This window comes from Scardinius erythrophthalmus (genome assembly GCF_964197995.2).
Source record: "Scardinius erythrophthalmus genome assembly, chromosome: 18".
Lineage (NCBI taxonomy): Eukaryota > Metazoa > Chordata > Actinopteri > Cypriniformes > Leuciscidae > Scardinius > Scardinius erythrophthalmus.
The window spans coordinates 5,470,346-5,492,724 of NC_138238.1; the positions used below are offsets into that span (position 1 = coordinate 5,470,346).

The 22,379-nt window shown below is 39.6% G+C and overlaps 1 protein-coding gene across 1 annotated transcript in view; it reads right to left on the minus strand.

Moving 5' to 3' along the window:
* Window positions 1–425, minus strand: part of tcerg1l (transcription elongation regulator 1 like) — a gene marked incomplete at its 5' end in the record, with an annotated part of 73,617 nt that extends 73,192 nt beyond the window's left edge. Inside the window, one exon of the mRNA XM_081392709.1 lies at window positions 162–425. Within this exon, the coding sequence (XP_081248835.1) occupies window positions 162–425 (264 nt within the window). The remainder of the gene's footprint in view (window positions 1–161) is intronic.
* Window positions 426–22,379: the final 21,954 nt, after the last annotated feature.

A 22,379-nucleotide genomic window follows, 5' to 3' on the forward strand; every position in this document is an offset into this window, starting at 1 on the left:
CAGATGAACCAAGACTCAGCTGAAGGATGCCCTTGTCTATAATTATACTACCGGATAATAAACAAATGCATTTATTCATTCATTAAATAGCCGTTTTAAACTCTGTAAAACGTTCAGTAGATTAAGTGGGGCTTTGTTATTTGCATGTAAAACCCTGTTACCTGAACACTTGGCAGACTGAACTGACTGATGGTCGCGGGTTCCGCGGCGGGAGCGCGCATCACAGGCACAAACGGATCGCAGGACATCTGCCATCCCGAGACTGCCTGAATCACCGGAGCAGGGCGAGAGGAGATGAGCACCGGAGGAGCAGAACCCACCCTACACAGTCTGGAGGTGTTCGGGACCATCCAGAGCCATGGAGGAGCTTCCGCGCTCACGTGCCACAGCTGAGGCTGAGCTTTAACGCGCTGGACCGGGATCATTCCTGCTGCATCCTACAACTCGGAAGAAGGATGGATGGAGACTAAGGAAGCTGTCAGTGCAATGGACACTGAAAAAAAAAAAAAACACAGATAGAAATCGCACATTTATCAGCACCCCAGCGTCTCTGATGAACAAAAATAGCTAGATGACAACGATAATGTTTCGTCATATGGGAGCACTCTCCAAAAGTCTCTTAAAGTTATATCTCTATTTCACCACACATTTCATTATTATGCATGCATAGTATTATTTCTTTTTTATCTGCATAGCCGAAACGCAAAAATCCCCGTAAGTAGCCTATGTGTTATGTTTCATTTGACATTCTGCTGTAAACATAAATATCTAATTTAGTTCAGGCAGGCTAATAAGAGAATCCAAATCCGGAAAAAAAGCCCACTGAAACATAATAAACAGGCTCCCCTCCCAAATTCTGCAGCACATGCATCCGCATGCACAGGTGGATGCAAGACATTATCAAGAGTGCTTTTCTGTGTTTAACTTAAATGGAAAAGTTATTCCGGCTCTTTCGCTAAAATAAAACCAAAGGAACAAAATGATGTTTTACTATACTGCACTGTCCAAAAGTCCCCTGAAAGTTGATGCACATTTTAGCACAAATTACAAAAACAATAATAGGCTAATTACATGCGTAAATTATTTTAACTGCATAACCAGAACTCCAATATCACCACAGCACTTCTGTTATATTAGCCTATTTCACCATAGATAATCATCTCATTAAGTTACAATCCGAATCTGATTTTGAAAGAAATAATAATAATTAAAAAGGTAATTAAATAGGCTCCCCTCCCAAAATTCTGCAGCACATGCATGTATTGACTTAAACAGGTGGATGCAAGACATGGATCAAGAAAGGTTTTCCGTGAAACTTAAACGGAAAAGTTATTATAGCGTTGTTTTAACCAAACATGCATGCGAACTCACCTATAAGGTGTTTCAAAAACAGCTTAGTTCAACATAATTTATGTGTCTGTTAGGGTTTCGCTGAAAATAAATAAATAATGCAAACTATAAACAGATCAATGAAAAATGGAACTGTGGCTGCAGACGAAGGTTTCTGAAGTAGCTATCCAGTAAGAAATGTGTCCAAAGTGTCCAAAGCGCCGCGTGTGCGTTCACGCGCCTTGGATCGCACTCTCCGTGTGCACGATCACAGCGGCGGGTTGTTCATTTCGCTCTCAAAAGCTCCGTGGGAATCTCGTGGAAATCTGTTCACTGTCGAGCCGATGATTCTCCAACCTCCCGCAGTGGTGCCTCTTAAAGAATCTCAAAACCATTCCTCATCACGATATAATCCTCTATTTCTTATGCATGCTTGTAGAACTTGTGTATGTTATGAAGAAATTCCTCGTTGATAAAGAGATGCGACTGTGCTTCTGCTCAGCTGAAAGTCCTGGCAGTCCAGACCGGGTGCGTTTGCGTTCTGAGCGGATCTGATGGCGCCGTGCGCAGAACAGCACAGTGCGTCAGGACGCACAAACACGCACACCTCGCCCTCAGATGATCTGGGGTGATTAGAATATTGTGACAACTGTTTTAATCTATCAACGGTGACATGCTTTACCTTGTTTAAAACCAATGTAATCCTCATGTTCTGTTTGGGGACCCCAGGGGCTTTTAAAGACCTAATTAGAATGCATAATAGTCAGATATCTGAAAAGTGCATAAAGCTTCAATCAAGAGTAAATAAATAATCTGACAGTTTTTGATTGGGACAGGCAACACATTAAAAGGGAAATGATCAATATATGAATTACTACAATTATTTTAATATAGTATAATTATTCATATTTGAATAATTTAATAAAATAAAAAACAGCTAAAATATCGATGTACTGTAAACGTCTGAAATATTGCTTATTTTAATCTATTGTCACTCTTAGTTTCTGTTCATAAAAAGGATGAAAAATGCACATTTGTCATCATTAAAGAAGAAGTACCAGAGGAAATATAGTCTACATGGGGAGCCTTCCAATATTGCCTTGGTCAATGGGGGGCCTTGGAGTCAAAGAGCTTTTCTTTTTTTATTTTTTTCTCATCAATCAATCCTCTGTGGTGACTCTGAAGCACAAGCCATCATATTTTTCTTACATCGCCAGGGGGTATGTTTCAGCAGCCATATAGAGGGAGATTGAGGTTATCCAAAGTTTTTATTTTTCTTTTCTTTTGCCTGCAACTGGGCGTCTCATCAGGAGTGGATCAACTCAAACTCTTGTGAATGTCACAAAACGCTGTGTGCGAACACAAATGATATATTAAGTGGATTTGACACCCCAGCCTGAGTTTATACAGTTTGGAAGTGTGAAATGGAGGAATGGCTCAGGGCTGGTGACTGAAAGGTTACAGATTTGATTACCACAAAGTATAATCCATGAAACATAACCCCATGCACCTAAGGTTGGATTATCCTGTAAGCAAAAACATGTAAGCAAGCATATGTATCATACGCGTATTATAAATTAATGTCCACTGTAAATTTCTCTTATGGTGTGGTCTGTGATTCACAGATGATACTTCAGTGCTTGCTAAAGAAGTTTCTTCTTCACAACACAAGTTTCAGTTAAAAGTACACTCTCTTTCAAAAGTTTAAAGATGTTTTATGTTTTTGAAAAGACTCTTATGCTCACTAAAGCTGCATTTATTTGACCAAAACTACAGTAATAAATTAATAATGTGAAATAAAATGACAATTTAAAATAACTTTTCTATTTGATTATACAGTATTTTCAAATGTAATTTATGCCTGTGACGGTAAAGCTGAATTTTCAGCATCATTACTCCAGTCTTCAGTGTCACATGATCCTTCAGAAATCATTCTATGATGATTTGATGCTCCAGAAACATTTCTGATTATTATCAATGTTGAAAACTGTTATGCTGGTTAATATTTTTGTGATAACTGTGATACAACTGTGACTTTTTTCAGGAATATTTCATTCAAATGAACAGTGTTTATTTTAAATGATTATTTTTGTAACATTATAAATGTCTTTACTGTCACTTAGGTCAATTTAATGAATCAGTGCTGAATAAAACAAATAATTTCTTTAAAATAATAATAATTTTCAAAAATCTCAACGTCATAAACGTTTCATAAATCCCTCAATGCAACATCTGTGTCCTCTGCCAAAAGCCCAGTTCTTCATTTGGCTTTTATAACTATCATTTATGGTGTTGGTAAGCATTCCAAATCAATTTATAACTAGGGTAGGTTCATAAGTTCTGGGAGTGAGAGAGAACTCAACAATTTGACTTGAAACTGAGCAAACCCCTAGGCCATGACTTCTTAATTTTCTCCAACAAAAATCTTGAGCTGTGTGGTTTCACACCCCAGGCTCTCGCACAGTTTCATGTACTTTTAAAAATTGGTCTGTGCTCATAATTAGTGACTGTTGCCCCTTTCATTCACCCTCCTAGATTGGTTGGAGAGAGAGGCTGGATACCCACGGCTGTTCCTGGCACAGAATGTGGACCTGTCAGTGCTGTGGCGATAGAGATTATTTGACTGGGCCTGTTCAGTTGATATTCCGGATACTCCAGTTTTGGGGTCTGCCGTAGGAGTTGCCATTTCTCTGAAGGGAATATCTGGATGCAGAAATGAAATTTTCCAACCATTTCTGATTTCATTTCAGTGTGTCTAATGCCCGAGGCCGGTCTTACTTTAGATTCTGTGAGCATGAGGAAAGCATGTCAGAATATATTCAGCATTACAAGAATATTCAGAAAACATGGTGCCACAATCATCACCTTGGTTACCTGAGCAACAGCAAAGGCTGATAGTGCTGTTTGGCACAATGGACGTTAATTTATATTTTAATAGTGTTAAAAAGAGAGATGATCCATTGTGAATGGTGTCTTACCCGGAGGAACTGGCTTGGCATGGGCCCACAATACTATTGAAACATATTGCCTTGACATCGAAAGGCTTTGGTCTATTTGTTTCAGAGAAAACATGAATGTTAAACGCCCCTCACAGCTGGACGCATGATTATGCTAAGACAGAGCACATGGTGAGGTTAATTACAGGGTCAAGCTGGTGTATATATGGACACAATTACTACCGTTGTATGATTAAAGATTCTTTGAAGCACAGTGGAACTCATTTATATTGATGTCTTTAGTGCACAAATTAACAAAATGACACAACATTTGAATGTGCCCTTGTTACACGTTATATAGAGATAACTATAAATTAGGCACAATTAATCCTACCCTAACCCTAAAGTATGTAGTTAATAACTATTACTCAGTACTTAAATGTATAATTACACTGTAACATGGACACATTAACCCTTAAACGCATACCCACATCCTCATTCATTTTAAAGTTAGACATCAACCTTCTTAGTATTCAATTCATTATAAACAATGTAACAAGGAAAAAGATATATAAAAGAATGCCTGTTTTCATATTAATTTTTGTAATATTTGTTACAGTGTAAAGATATGTTTTCTGCACAACAATAATTGAATCTTTGATGACTGAATGAGTGCAATTCACCTTTATTCCACAAGGTGGGAATGTCTGGTACACAATGAGGAAGTATTTCGCTCATAGTTACCGCAGGCAGAAAACAAAAGAATAGGAAGTATCATCAGCTAAATTTAAAAGGGTTCAGGGATTTACTGCAAATAGAAAATACTGAACGCATTCAAATGTTTGTGTTACTGTAATTTGATGGAGGATCTGGTGAAACGAGATAAAGACCTGAATATGTAATAATGATTGGAAAAACATTCATGCATTTAAGGGTTAAAATAAAGTGTAACCACTTTTGCTACTGATTACAAAATATGTAAAATAAAAGGCTGAAGTGTAGATTTCTGGACCATCACCAACTAGAACTGGAAAAAAAATGTCTGTTTTCAAACAGGTTTCCCAACACTTTTTTCATCTCTCTTTTGAAATTTTTTTTTTTTTTTTTTTGGCTGAAATGCTATTGGAGTTAAACAGAATTTTCAATGAGAAAAAAATTACCAGAATGTTATATACCAGAATGTGGAAGAGAAGGGGTTAAAAGTAAAAGAGTTTCATGCCATTAGCTGAAAGGAAAATCGTTTAAAGTTGTTACATTTATTCGTCCACAATAAGACTGTGAAAGTGCATTATGCAGAGGTGGGAAATCCAGGGGTCAAAGAGTAAAAGTCCTGCCATATGTTTATTCCACCCATGAACTCAGCCAGCTGATTTCACTAATTGGTTCTATATCTCCGGGCTGAATTAGCAAATCCAGGTGATTGGAACAAAATACTGAGGAGGACTTTTACTTTCTGAACCTGGACTTTACACCTCTGGCATTATGGGTCAGTTTTTCTAAGTGCATGTCTACATGTCAACTGAGTGCATGTCTATATTGCGTTACAACAGAGGATTAAAGCTTCAAGGTATAAAAGCTTAAATAAATAAATAAATAAAGATTCAATAAGAGCAACACATTAAAATAACTTGGAAGGAAAATAAATGTTATATTCTAGAAAAAAAAACATACCATTGGTGTCTCTCATTAAAACACACGATAACAGAACATGAGGTTTAAATAGCTGTCAGTAGTTATTTAAATCTATAATTATTTAAATGATCTAAAGCAGAGGGGCTTCTTGGGGGGCACAAACTTATTCAAAGTAAATTATATTCAAATAATTGAAAGTGCTAAAACAAAATGCTAATATTTAATTAAACCACAATTAATTATTTTAATCTATTAACATTCAAAAATGTTTGGCAACTAGCAGCTAAATAACAAGTAAAATGTGTATAATGTGTTTTTGTGTCAGTCATTTCATAATGCCTGGTGGAGTCATAGCCTCAGGATAGCACTGTTCCTGAATCTGGTCATTTACATGTGTGAGGTCTAAACCTCTTTTAGACCTCACTTGGGAACTAGTCAGAGGTTTTCCCTGTGTTCTGCTTGTTTGTTTTAATGCCAGATTCTGGGACAGGAATATTCCCATCGCTTGTGCTGTATCACAAAAGTGCTTGTTCATACCACAGCTGCCGCAGGCATTGGAAAATTGATGTACCGCTTCTACTGTTCAGGAAAGTGTTGATTGTACAGGCAGGATCCTGTGACTTCTGAGGTGAAAACAATGATTGGAGAGATTGGTGTTGTGGTGTAGCAGTTAAAAGAATAGTTTATATAGTTGCTCTTTCTTTACATTCTTCTGTGGAACACAAATTTGCAAATTCACTGCAAATGTCTCTGTAGGATTAATATGTTCAAGTTGCTACATTCAGCAAAATGAAATTTAACCAAATGAATTCTTATATTCAGCAAGGATGCAGTAAATTGATCAAAAGCTACAGTAAAGACATTTATAATGTTACAAAATATTTCTGTTTTAAATAAATGTGGTCTTTTGAACTTAAAGAAAAGTGCCCCTATTATGTTTGTTGTTTCCGAATATTCCCTTTCATACAATGTGTAATACAGCTGTTTATGAATGTAAAAGTTGTAAAGTCGAAAATGCACAATAAATAAAGTTAATGTCTCTCAAAACAAAGAAAGAATCGACTCAAAATGCAGGGTATGCAAGTGCAAATAGGCCTGGGCCATAGAACTACGCTGTCATTCGTTTAATGACGCAACACTACGAGCAATCGCTGCATCGCCACGCCAAATAAAATAAAAAAGAAAACGGGCGGAGCGCTCATTTTCAAAACTGAAGCTAATAAAAAATTATTTGCGGAGCACCAACTTTCCATTGAGAATGCACGAAGCCATGAATTAAACACCAAGGACATCATGGATGAATTTGCCGAAAGAAAGGCCCGGAGAATGCAACTAAAATGAGTGAGTAGTTTTTACAATTTGGTCCCCTGTGCCAAGATCGTTTGTGTTTGCATGCAGTAGTTTATTATTGACATTTGCTGAGCCTTCCGTTCTGGTTATGAAAAGGTGGGTTGAGTGTGTTTTTTTTTATGGTATCGTTTTTTTGTTTGTTTGTTTGTTTGTTTGTTTGTTTGTTTTTAATACGCTACAGTGAACGTCTCTGTCTCTTCGATGTACTTGGAGGGCGTGGTTAGGTTGGCCTGTAAAAAAATGTGTTGCATATGGGCCTGGGACTAACTTGCTATGCCACTGCCTTAACAAGTCATTTTTAATTCGAATCTCACCGCATGACACTTTCTGTGTCACTAAAAAAGAAATTTGCATAATGCCCGCCTATGTTGTACATTGTCTCTGTCCGCAAACATTTTACTGACGCCCGCTTCTCAAATCTCGGAGTTGAAAACGATACTCTAAATGGAATTGCAAAACGCTTGCACTTGAAATAGGTCAGTACTCAGACCAACTTGCTCCTCATAATCACAACCTGTAAGTATGAATAATTATTGATATATATATATATATTATATATTTTCTACTGGGTGTTCAAAATACGTAGTTTTGTGTTTTATATTCCAGCTAACAGGCTAACTCACATTATTACGCGCGTTATACTTGCTGAAATAGTTGCTGCAAATCAGCTGTGGCCCACTAATACCTAAAACTATGTTAATGCAGATTGTCTGTAGTTCTTACTACTTTGAGTAAAGAAAAAATTGAGGGAAATTGTTTTGCAAACTTTAATGTTACATAAGTCATTCAGTGCTCGGCTAATGTATGCACCGTTATTGATACAGTTAATAGTTCCTGCATGTTCAACACAATATTTTGAGAAACACTGAGAAACGTCCTGCTTAGGTCATCCTTGCGATAGAGGTTCGGGTTGGTAAATTATTTCTTCCAATGTTTCAACATCGGACTTGTGCTCGGATTGATATGGTAAAATCGACGGCAACGTTACTGTCTTTGCAGTGTGTACAATAACTGAGCTTTACACCATGTCCTAACCAGACGCAATGTGATAAGATTCCAGCAACAAATAATTTGTCTGTCTACACTAGACGCCACACGACTGCGAGATGCGTCAAAATTAATCTAAACGCACAGCCAATCAGAACAGTGTGTGGGCGGAGTCTCGCGGCAAGTGCACAGCACCAGAGAGTAATCACAAATTCACAAATAATACATAATTTAAACATTATTAAAAATACATAGTCTAATGAGTTACTAAAACAATATTTGTCAAATAATACACTTGTATGTTCACAGTTTGAATGTTCTTGTGTTATGGTAAGGGATGTGTAGCTTCTGACAGCGGTAGACCAATCACAACAGACTGGGTCATCTGGCCAATCAGAGCAGAGTAGCTGGTGGAAAGGAGGGATTAGATAGACTGATTCATCCATCGAGTCCTTTGAGAATTATTGAAATATTATGAGAAAATTAAAGTGTTTTTTGACCTTTGATGCATGTAAACCTGTTGTATTAGCCTGGGAAAACCCATACAACTTCTGGCAAATTTAGATTTGTTCTACAAGTAGTCTGGTAAAGAGCTCATTAAAGCCCATTTCTAATCCGTCGAAATCGCGGCACCAGTCAGAAACGTTGAGGCGGGCTTTAAATGATGACGATCGCTCTGATTGGTTTTAGGTCTATCCAGTTGCGCCCAGAGGCATTTGAGCAACGTCCGTTAAGCGCGCCAATATTTAAATGCATTATTATATTCAAATTGCAAACACACGAGGACAGTCGCCTTGAAAGACACACTGGCAGATGAACGTGCTACTACGTTTCTCTCCGAAATGGTAGGAAATGAAATTAGATTTAATAGAGGATTTTAACTGTGACAAGATGATTGACAGGGCAGTTTACGTGACAGGATGCACGCGACAGATCCATCCGATAAAGATGACGAAGTAGTAGGGCTGGGTAAAAAATATCGATTTCTCGATTTTAATCGATTCTCATTTTTACGAAACGATATTGATTCTTAAATCCCAAGAATCGATTAGTCATCCTGTTTTCAGTGATGAATGAATGGAACATTGTTGCGCACATCCCATTCAATAAATCGCAATAATCTTTGTGCTTTGTTATTATTGATATGAAACAAAGTCTCAGATTTCAAATAACGTCCATTTTCTTAGGAAAATCAAAAACACACTACTGTTTTGGCGCTGTGGCGTGAGATCGCTCTGGCTCAGCTCAAGAGCAGCAGCAGCGCGGAGTGCACACGATCTTCTCTTCCGCCTTAATAATACCAGTTACAGCGCGAGATAAACATGAATGAGCATCTGAAAGTGTGTTAAAAGGTAGAGTACAACTTATCAAAATCCGTATCGTCACATGGAATCGCTCAATCAGTGTTTCAACCGTGGAAAGACGTGTCATGTAACGTCACATTTACCTCAGAAAAACCATATCCAGTGACCATACACTCGTTAGTCAGCTAGAAAAATTAATTCTAGAGAGGAGCATTTTGTTAAATATATGCACCATATTACATATTCATTATAATTTTTAATATTCTTCAATATTTAATGCATGTTTGAATAAATCTGGAAAAAAAATTATGACAGCCACCATTTTAATTTGTATATAATTTCATATAACTTTATTATTATAAAAATAAATAAGTGTATTTTAAGTGTTTGTATACAAATCAGTTATTTTTTACCTTCAATATTATACTAGGCTAATGAAGCCTATAGGCTACAACCAGTGGCGATTTCTTTAAGACTGCAAGGGAAGCTCGGCTTCCCCTATAATGTCAAATAATGAATGGTCAAATATGTACTATTGTATTAACATTTTATTGACTAAAATGCATTAGAAGACGTTCGTCTCAAAGACGAGTTCGTTCAGAATCAGTTACATACAGCAGGTCGGCTGACTCGATTTCCTTACATTCCCGTAGCGTCACAGTGCATTTCCCCGTTGAAGCCCAGCTTCCATTGACTTCTATGGGGCTGCTTCAATCGTTTTTTTCAGCGCTTTGAAACTAGACGGTCATTGGATAAATGCTACGATTATGTCCCGCCCATGGAAGCTCAGCTTCTCTTGGGGTGAACGGGGAGTGGGCTGGCCCGGACTCCGGGCTTCCGCGTGATGATTGGAGGGTCTGTCGAAAGGCTGTGTCTCCTTTTGATTGACAGCGATTTCATACAATAAAAAGTCACTGATGTTGAAGCTGTTCGAGCTCAGTCCCATCGCGGATTTTTCAAAGACAAAGTGCTGCAACTTATTTCTTTCTTGGTATTTGCTTGTCAAAATTTCTAGCCAATTTTTATAATACATTTCACACAATTATACATTTATACCTTTATTATATTATTACTTATTATATATTTTTTATATTATTATTATTAGTAATAACTCAAAAATAATTAAAAAAATATCTTATTATTAGTAGAATTATTATTATACTTTATTATATTATTATTTCTACCTTTATAATATTATTACATTCATTTTTCACAGAGCATTTTCTTGAAAAGGAAAGTAGAATTTACGTATAAATAAATGAATAATTTTTATAATGTAGGCCGAAAATGAGCTTCCCCTCTTTGAAAGACCAGCAGCCGCCACTGGCTACAACTGACTCCCAGTTTACAATAATAGTTAAGAGATTTGTTTTCCTTGAGAAAATTTGCAATGTATTGTACCTGATATCCAAAATAATCGATATTGAATCTAATCGTAATCGTAATCGAATCGAATTGCAAGCTTGTGAATCGAAATCGAATCAAATTGTGAAATTTGTGTCAATACCCAGCCCTACGAAGTAGTATGTCCCAAAGCTTGCCTACTTTTTTGCTACACATTCAAAAGTAAATACCTTTTCTTCACAAAAAGAGTACATACTTTTATGGCGTAGTGTAACTTAGGCGAATTGGGACGCAGCATATGGCTTTACACGATGACGATCGCTCTGATTGGTTTTAGGTCTATCCAATTGCGCCCAGAGGCATTTGAGCGACGTCCGTTGGTGACGCCCCTTTGGAAATGAGTTATTAAAGAAGCTTTGCCAGACCATAACTCAGTTACTACTGAGAATGGTCTGGTTTTAACCAGGCTACTGTTATATGAGACCTTAAAATCAAAATCTGGAGACTTTAAAATAGCAAAATAGGGGCACTTTAAGCAGCACATTTGTTTTCAACATTGATATTTTAAATGTTTTAAATTGTAATCATGCCAAATGTTTTATATTGGAATAATATTTCACAACATTTCTGTTTTTGCTGTATTTTTTTACCAGAACTATCCGAAATAACCAGCTTGGACAAGTATAGAAATTCATACTGGTCTACGCTGGTCTTTTCAGTGGGGAATACACAAAAACACATATGTACATCATTACCCTTCTGACTTTAATAATTACACTGAATCAATTTCCTCACTTTCATCACTGCATGGGCTTAAATTTCCCTTTTGTGTCCCACTCCTAATGGATGCATTTATCAAACCTGTCTTTCCGCATGACAAAGGTGTCACCTAGACTTCAGAGTCAAGGACCACTCAGAGATCGACTGCGGTCCTGAACACAATAGGTAATGTAGTAATGGGCCGATGTACGGGCAAAGCCACCTACCTTCCCCAAACAGAGTCGCACAGCAATTTGTTCAAAATGGCAAGGGATATGAAAAAAGCACTAAAACAGTTATCTGCACAAAACACATTTCCTCCAAACTGTCCTCTCTTTTTTTTTTTTTTTTTTTTTTAATTGCCTGAAAACGATTTTTACCTTACAAAAACAAGGACACTGGTACAGGCATGCATGTAGGAATTTGTCACGAACATCAGCAAAACTCTGAGATGTGATCAAATAAAATGTTTTCTTACAAGGTTGACGTTTAAAATAGTCACAAACCTGACACGCATTACAATGTTGTCCTTAAACAAGCTTTATTCAAGGAAGAAATGGAGATAAATGAAGTACCATTGACGTGCTGTGAAACGCACACACAAACATTTTGGATTGGTGTTCTGTTTAGCTGTGGTGTTTTAAGGTGTCGGACACAAGCGGAGGGACGATTCCCTGGAGGAATCACATCCTGTCTGCATGTCACACCAAACTGCTGTTCAACCACCTGTAATTTGCACATAAAAAAAAAATGTCTAAAGAAAATCAAGGTTTAGGTCTAAAGAAAATCAGGTCTAAAGAAAATCATTGTTTTGAAGATACTGTTTGATGGATTAAGGGTCAAACTCAATTTTGAAAACAGAAAGGTTTCAACATTTCAATGCAATCACCTTACTTTTTTCATATAGAAAAATAATTCAAGACAAATTTTTGCCATCGTCCTTTCGGAAGAAGTCTCTTATGTTCACCAAGGCTTGCAGTTATTCGTGTCATTGAACGGAAGAGAGGTTCGCGGTAATGCGCGTTAATGTCACATTCTTTTGATTTTCCCAGCAAAAATGTCCCTAGTCCTTAAAATCAAAATCAAGTCTAGGATTTCAGAGACCGCGTATAGAGTCGGGAGTGTCTCGTTTTTTTAAGTTTCGTTACAAGCTGTTCAAACATTGGAAATAAAAAAGCTATTAATAAATGCAAATTCTTACATGTAGCCCCTTTAAGTGAACTATTCATTTAAAGCCGAATATATACAATCCATATTGCATGGTGTGACAATGACATAGCCTACTATTTGAAAATCTTGAGTTACCCATTTCTCACAGTAGTTAGTTGTCTTGTACAATATAAAATCAAGACGGACTGCAGATGACCTTTTTTTGTTGTTTTTTTGACTGTTGTCTCACATACCCATCAGGTTTGATAACTAAATCAAAAGAATTGTTCCTTTCAGTGCTCCATCTCTAAACTCTATCTCACACGCGGTGGAGTCAAGGGCTACTCCATCATGAAGCCAGCTTGGTCTATTTCACTTACAATTACCCATGATACTCTGTGGACCCTGGCACATCTGTGATAGTGGTCATATGGGAGGTCTGTTACTGGAATTGGCAGAGTAGATTCAGACCCCAAGAGTCTCATAATGCCTCAGATCAAATCAACTTCTACCTTTCGCTCAGGTTCTGTCACACTTCATCTAAAGAAGCAGGCGTCTGCTTAACTTACCATAGAGCGTCTACTAATGCTCCATTTAGACCCCAAAAAAGACCCAAAAGCAAAACTATGGGTTTGCCGTTATAATAAATGACCTAGATTTCCTTTCTGATCTTCACCATAATCAAAAGACACTTTGATGCTTCATTGCTGATGCTGCCAGGGCTATGAAATTAAAGATATATATAAAAATATTCCACATTGTAAATTGCGTTCAGTGGCCTGAAGTATTTGAACACTTTAGTCACATATAAAATGTCTGAATATCAAAGCATTAGATAACAAAATATCAAAGCAAGTATCCTCTGCAACAAATGATGCAAAAGCTATTCTCAGAACATTGTTGTATATTTTAACAAGATTCAGTCAGAAAGGATGTCTGAAGTAATGTAGGCCCCTGCAATTTAAGTTGCTGTCTATAAAAGTGTGTATGTACAGTATACATCTGCATAAAGCTCTCTGTTAGCATTTCCTTTTCTTCTCAATAGCAGTTGCTCGGTTGGCAGATGCAGCTGAAAGGGCACAACCTGTCAAGTTTTGTTATAATATAATATAATATATAGCTTTTCATGTCATCAAAGTCATTTTGCCTGCATAATTGTGTAGTTCCATCATCTACCAGCAGAGGCAAGCACAATCTAACATGCTGATTCTTGAGCCCCTGGTCTACATCTATAAGCTTTGACTTGCTCTCAGTCATGTTGCAGACCTTTCTTTTGTCTATGTAATTGAATGGAATCAGGGCTTGTTATACTACAGAAAATCCATCTGGAACACGACGTTCTGTCTTACATATTTGCAGGAACAAACAAGCAGCTTTGGACACAGTCCCAGATCTAAATAAAGAAAGCTCAGAGGCTGTCAGGCGTAATGCAGACGACACTGGCACACATGGTTACGCCTATATGCAGCTTTAATAAGCAGGCTAGTTTAATGAGATAATTGGCTGTGTGCAGCTTCCCGCTCTTCCTTTGGCAGCCACTAGCTTCCCAATAGCCGCCTCTGTTCTAAACGCATAATAATATTCAGCTGATGACTGCCTGCGTCTAATGTCTCATGAGCTCTTGGGCAAGGCAAATTCAATTTATTTGCCATAAAAATGCTTCTGAAATAATCCAATCCCATTCCGGCTCATCTCTTTGCTGCCTGCTCTTTCAGGCAAACGCTGCTGATGCTGAATACTAAATGATAGGTTTTTTCCCCATCCCTCTACCCCGTGCACCCAGCATCAAGGCGACGGAAGACCCGGTAAGAATGAGCATGTGATGAGTCTCCTCAGCTGAACGAAGGAACCAGCGGAGCTCAACTCTGGAGATCGATAATGCTCTCTGGAAGAGCCCATGGCCCACTTTCTGAAGAGACACTGCTTTAATCTTCTAGGAAAACGATAATGTGTTTGTCCTGCCTCTTATATTAGTATTCGACATTCAAATGATGAATCTGCGCATCGATGAACGGCTTTCCAACTAATTCTGCACATTGCTTTCAATTTCTGTGACATCCTTCATTTGTCCCAGAAGCAACTCAAAGTGCTTTATGTTCTAGCTGACAAGAGCAAAACAAATTATAATAGAATTTCAAATAAACAGATAAACATGTGGAAAGAAAAATGTTAATGCAAACAAACAAAACTATTACTTTTAAAGCTGTCACTGATACAACAGCAAGAAATATTTACTGTGAATTTTGACCTAATGCTAGACCATTTATTATGCTTCAAGCTCAGCTCTATAATAATGTACACACCTTAAAGAGATATTGAAACTACTTATAGAGGGAAAAAAAGCAGGAAAGAAACTCCAAAAAGGATTAATGTAAGCCGATGGGGAGCTGGAAGCATGGGGTCTTTATAATTGTATTAAAGCCTGTTGTTGGGAGTGGGACAATCCATATCCATCCATCCGTCTGTCTGTCCCCTGAGGCTCAGATTTAGGGGTGGACCTTCACGGTGACGTTTTACAAATCAATGAGTCAGATAATACAAATTGATACGAAATTGCCAACTCATACAATACTTAGCCATTCTCAGATCGAGTTACAACTTTTATAGGCGAAGAAAGACAAACTATGTCCTATGTACTTTAGTCCTAACTTTAGTCCTATGTAGCTTGATATTTAAATACTTATTGTATATTAGGGATATTTATATATACAGTCGTTTGGTTATTATTTATGAAAAAATAGGTGGACTTTAAATTATTGTACTGTGTACTGTATTTTTACTTGTATTTTATCCTAACTTCCACTTCCAAAAAGTCCATTACAATTTACAAAGCACTCACAAACATTTGTTTGTTTATTATGGAAGCTTGTTTCTGCCACTGAATAAAACATTTTAAAAGATAATTGCGACTTTTTATCTCACAATTGCGAGTTTACATCTCGCAATTCTGACTTTATTTCTCAGAATTGCGAGATATAAAGTCAGAATTGCGTGAAAAAAAAAGTCAGAATTCTGAGATATAAAGTCAGAATTGCGAGATATAAAGTCGCAATTGCATGATATAAAGTCAGAATTCTGACTTTTTTCTCGCAATTGCGACTTTATATCATGCAATTCTGACTTTATATCTCCCAATTGCGTGATATAAAGTCAGAATTCTGAGATATAAAGTCAGAATTGCATGATATAAAGTCGCAATTGCGAGAAAAAAAGTTGGAATTCTGACTTTAAAACACGCAATTGTGACTTTATATCTAGCAATTCTGACTTTATATCTCGCAATTCTGAGAAATAAAGTCAGAATTGCGAGATGTAAACTCGCAATTGTGAGATAAAAAGTTGCAATTATCTTTTATTTATTTTTATTTTGTGGTGGAAACAAGCTTCCATAGTTAATAGCATTCCACAGACAATGGTGAAAATTAGGAATCATCTAATCTCTGAATGCTGCGGTTGACCAATCAGCATAAAGTATTTCAGAGACGTGTAATAAAATAAAATAAAAATCAATGCTACATTCACAAGCATGCAAAACAACAGCACTCTTGATGGTGTGATATTGCTTAACTTAAAGTCTTTAGGGGATGCAGTTATTTTCAAAACACTAGTTTGCTGGCAACAGCATTTTTAGACAATATTATTTAAATAATATATTGCTACTTGCATTTAAGTGCTAACTGTAGGCTATTTCATTGGCCTTGTACATGTACTCAGTGCTCTGCAGTGAAATTGAATACAACTGAATATCATTGTAGGCTGTAGGCATCAGAAAACGGAGAGAAATCTTTACCTCTCCTCGTGGTGAGAGATAACCATGTCATGTCAGAAGAGTAGCAGGGATTCAAACTTACATTCTAACACAGACTATATTCATTCACATACTGTAATTGTCATGATTCCTGTCCTGTGTTTCCCTTGTCTTGTGTGCCCTTTTGTTATTTCCTGTTCTGTGCCATGTTTTGTAGTCCTTTGTAGTTTTTCATATTGATTAATCTCCCCAGGTGTTTCCAATTAACCACACCCCCTTGTTATCTTGTTTAGCTTGTTTGTCCCTGTGTATTTATAGCCCCTGTGTTTCACATGTTACTTTGTCAGTTGTTGTACATGTAAGGGTTGCTTCTAGATCTTGTCATGCTCGTGGTTTTGTTTCTTTTTCCCTGAAGTTCTTTATTATTTGTTCTATGTTTATTTCATTAAAAACTTGCGCTTAGATCCTTGCTTCCGCCTGCTTTCTCCGGCACATTACAGAACAACTGACCGACTATGGATCTAGCAAGTACTAGCTGGGACCCACTGAGCAAAATTTGTTCTATTTTTCAAGATGATCGCAGCATCGAAAGTTATGTGGAGGAGTTCCTTTTTTATAGTCATCTCGTTCCTGGGAACGAGGCTAGGCTGAAGGACTGTTTCTGGAGTGGACTAGAACAGGACATTAGCTTAAATTTACCAGAGGAAGACCCCAGCTGGACCCTGGTACAGTACATTGACTTTGTCCTGCAGTTTTGTGGTTCCCCCTTCACTGTAGGGGAGGTGGAGAAACTTCACGCCAGTCCAGCCGAGCCTGCACTTCACGCCAGTCCAGCCGAGCCTGCACATCATGCCATACCAGCCAAGCCTGCACGTCACGTCGCTTCTGCTGATCCAGAGACCGTTCACGTCGCTTCTGCTGATCCAGAGACTGTTCACGTCGCTTCTGCTGATCCAGAGACTGTTCACGTCGCTTCTGCTGATCCAGAGACTGTTCACGTCGCTTCTGCTGATCCAGAGACTGTTCACGTCGCTTCTGCTGATCCAGAGACTGTTCACGTCGCTTCTGCTGATCTAGAGACTGTTCACGTCGCTTCTGCTGATCCAGAGATTGTTCATGTCGCTTCTGCTAATCTAGAGACTGCTCACGTCACTTCTGCCGATCCAGAGTCTATCGGTAGTCTAGCCGAGCCTGCACTTCACGCCAGCCCAGAGTCTCCTTCGCCGCTGGTCCTGCCCAGTTCAGAGTCTCCTTCGCCGCTGGTCCTGCCCAGTTCAGAGTCTCCTTCGCCGCTGGTCCTGCCCAGCTCAGAGTCTCCTTCGCCGCTGGTCCTGCCCAGCTCAGAGTCTCCATCGCCGCTGGTCCTGCCCAGCTCAGAGTCTCCTTCGCCGCTGGTCCTGCCCAGCTCAGAGTCTCCTTCGCCGCTGGTCCTGCCCAGCTCAGAGTCTCCTTCGCCGCTGGTCCTGCCCAGCTCAGAGCCTTCTTCGCCGCTGGTCCTGCCCAGCTCAAAGCCCTCTTCATCGCTGGTCCAGGACTCTTTACCGGGGAGCCTCCCCAAGAAAATTTTGGGGGGGGGCAATACACCTCCGGACCAGTCCGATCCGCCAGGACCGCCAGAGGGGTGGTCTCCTGTTCCGCCCTGGCCGCCTGAAGGGTCGTCTCCGCCCTGGCCGCCTGAAGGGTCGTCTCCGCGGTGGCCGCCTCAAGGTTCGTCTCCGCCCTGGCCGCCCGAAGGTTCGTCTCCGCCCTGGCCGCCCGAAGGTTCGTCTCCGCCCTGGCCGCCCGAAGGGTCGTCTCCGCCCTGGCCGCCCGAAGGGTCGTCTCCGCCCTGGCCGCCCGAAGGGTCGTCTCCGCCCTGGCCGCCCGAAGGGTCGTCTCCGCCCTGGCCGCCCGAAGGGTCGTCTCCGCCCTGGCCGCCCGAAGGGTCGTCTCCGCCCTGGCCGCCCGAAGGGTCGTCTCCGCCCTGGCCGCCCGAAGGGTCGTCTCCGCCCTGGCCGCCCGAAGGTTCGTCCCCACTGTGGCCGCCTGAAGGTTCGTCTCCGCCCTGGCCGCCTGAAGGTTCGTCTCCGCCCTGGCCGTCCGAAGGGTCGTCCCCGCTGTGGCCGCCTGAAGGGTCGTCTCCGCCTGAAGGGTCGTCTCCGCCTGAAGGGTCGTCTCCGCCTGAAGGGTCGTCTCCGCCTGAAGGGTCGTCTCCACCTGAGGGGTCGTCTCCGCCCTGGCCGCCCAAGGGGTCGTCTCCGCCTGAGGGGTCGTCTCCGCCTGAGGGGTCGTCTCCGCCCGAGGGGTCGTCTCCGCCCGAGGGGTCGTCTCCGCCCGAGGGGTCGTCTCCGCCCTGGCCGCCCGAGGGGTCGTCTCCGCCCTGGCCGCCCGAGGGGTCGTCTCCGCCCTGGCCGCCCGAGGGGTCGTCTCCGCCCGAAGGGTCTTCTCCACCTGAGGGGTCGTCTCCGGCCCGGCCGCCTGAAGGGTCGTCTCCGCCCTGGTCGCCTGCACTGCCTGCTCCGCCCTGGCCTCCCATACTACTGCAGTCTCCAGGCCCTCCATCCCGCCCCTCAGTTCCACCTCCGCTCCACCACCCTCCTGAAATATTTCCTGAGGAGCGTCTGGAATCCGCTCCTTAAGTGGGGGGCTATGTCATGATTCCTGTCCTGTGTTTCCCTTGTCTTGTGTGCCCTTTTGTTATTTCCTGTTCTGTGCCATGTTTTGTAGTCCTTTGTAGTTTTTCATATTGATTAATCTCCCCAGGTGTTTCCAATTAACCACACCCCCTTGTTATCTTGTTTAGCTTGTTTGTCCCTGTGTATTTATAGCCCCTGTGTTTCACATGTTACTTTGTCAGTTGTTGTACATGTAAGGGTTGCTTCTAGATCTTGTCATGCTCGTGGTTTTGTTTCTTTTTCCCTGAAGTTCTTTATTATTTGTTCTATGTTTATTTCATTAAAAACTTGCGCTTAGATCCTTGCTTCCGCCTGCTTTCTCCGGCACATTACAGTAATGTACTACAAATATAAAGGCACTGAATGCAGGGCATAATTCACTGGTTTTATTATATTGAGATTCTCAAAGGTTCAAAGAAACCAATATGGGGATATTTTTAGAGATATTCATGCCTATGATGATGAATTATACTGCACTGCATCCAGATACTCCATAGGAGAGCTATAAACCTATACGCAATTTGGGTTACACTTTATTTTGATAGTCCACATTATACATTCCACTATAAATAACTTTGCAACTACATGTCAGCTTACTCTCAGAGTACTAGTAGACTGTTAGGTTAGGTTTAGGGTTAGTAAAATAAGTTGACGTAGTTGCAAAGTTATAGTCAGTTGAATGTCTGTTGGGGAGCATCAAAATAAAGTGTTAACAGATATTAAGAAGACAGTCTACTAACACTAAGTTGACATTTACTACATTTGCAAAGTTATTTATAGTTGGTAGAATGTCTAAAGTGGACTATCGAAATAAAGTGTTACCTTATTTTCAATATTTATTACATGGCTTGGTTGAATTCTAATGTAGAATGCAGTCTGTTATTTCTTGATAACAGACCGCTGCTAAGTTTAACACACCGTTGCCATGAAAAACAGAGCGTTGCTATGGACGCTAAGAGACTGAATGGACTATTTTCTTTAGCGGAAGCAATACAATCATTTTTACATCAATAAACTCCTTTTTAAATCAATATTTTGTGTCAAATTATTGATTTATTTGGTACGTAGCCATGTAATAAGCGGGGTAATGTAGAGCGAGGCGGTTGTTATAGCGAATACAACCCCTTCAGACTGACCTGATCAGCCTGTCGGGGTTGTATTCGCTATAACAACCGCCTCGCTCTACATTATCGCTTACATAACTTAATGCAAATTTGTGCACTATTGGCTAGTTGGTACATAATGAGACATCACTGGGAATATTTACACTTTTACTGATCAGTTATGCAGTCATTGAATGACTAAAGGTCCTTTCACACTGGACGTGATTTTGACGCACGAATAATTCGCGCAATGGTTTTATTTTTTGATCAGCTGTTTGTGTAATGAGTGCTTCCACACCGAACGCGAATGTGCTGCGGCGAAAAAACGACTTTCGCTTCGATGTCGATTTTTTTTTTTACTTTTGCGCCGACAGAAAAGGCTTCAGCCAGTCGCATACTACAAGGCCAATGATTGTGTGGCGTAGCATTGCCAACCAACTGGGTTATCACGACTGTGAGTATGTTGTGTGATAGTTTTAGTCATTGTATAGTCCTGTGCTGTGTAGGCTAGAAGGCTAAACTACATTTGGGATAGAAAGCTAACACTATTTTCGTCAAAGATAGAGATAGAGACCGTGTTTACGCGACTCATGTGAATGGTTTTGACACAAACTATTCGCACACAAACTATTCGCATCCGGTGTGAAAGGGCCTTAAGTCTAAATGCATCATGCTAAAGGTTGTTTGAGATACAAGATTTGAAATGAAATGTATGCTTTTACTATTTTCAAATTTGAACTATAGACAATTGGAATTATATATACATACAGGGTTTGAAATGAACACCACCAAATGCAGGAAAAAATCAACTGTGGCGGGTAACGTTGTCAAATCACTAGCCAATTTTGCGTTTTACTTATTATGTTTACTCACTTTTCTGGGGAAGTTCGTGTAAGCCAAATCTGCGCCGATTTAGCGCAAATACTCAACTCGTGAGTCATCATGATATATTAAATACAGCATATATCATATTAAATAAATATGAAATAAAGCCATATCTGGCTTACTTGAACATGCACGTCACTATGCAACAAATAACGGCACACTTGTTCATTTGCATTGAAGCAATAGCGAAGATTAAAAAGCATTTGGTTGGCCAACAGAAAAGGCATTGTTATTTTCCAACATTCTACATTTTCTTTTTTCTGTTCTTTGTACTGTATTGATCTGTCCACCTAAAACACATTTTGGTGAAAAGAATAAGGATGAACGAGGAAAGGAGCAGATGGCTGGATGACAGGATTTTGTTTGATTAAAAAAATTATGTATGAAATCCAAATTGGCTAGTTCTGAATGGCCAGTAACTTAAATTTAGTAGCCAAATTAATTTTGAAAATAGTAAAAGCATACATTTTATTTGAGTTGGCAGAGAGCTACTTTATAAAATATATGCGAACTCATTCACTGAACAATGTGTGGTCTGCAGCAAAATAACAGTTCTGAATAAACTCTTTCTTCTCAAAAGGCCTTGCTGTTTTAGATTAGTCTGAGTATTTGACTCAGTGAATCTCTGAGCAAATAAAGGATCTTTATTTACTTTCAATAGCTGTCATAGCATTGAACCCCTGGAGTGTGTCTGAAAGGCAGTGCGAGACGTGTCACAGACTGATCCTTCAACATCTCTATAATCAGAACAGCTGAGAGCCGTTTATACTTCACTCAGATCAAATAAAACTCAACAGAGCTGAAGGGAGAACAACAATATGCCTCCGCTGTTGCTTTTTTGTTGAAGTCACTGCAGTCTTTTTGTTCTGAAAGTATATAATTGCCCACCTTATTTTGTTTTCATTGCCACGATCCCTCGGTAGTGCTCTACAGCGTGTCTTGAACACTCTTCGTAAATGTGTAGTTAGTAAATCACAGGCTGCTCTACTTTGCTAGCTCTTTCAAAATATTCCAGGCGGCAAATAATGGTGAATTTAATCTTTCAAGGATGGTTTTAAAAGGCAGATGATTACCTCGGTTTAACTTTGATCATTTATAATGCTTGGCTACTGACATGATGAATCTGATAAATGTAATGAACAAACTAAGCATCTCACTTTGAAGATAAAGTCACCTTGGACAGATAGAATGTACATGTT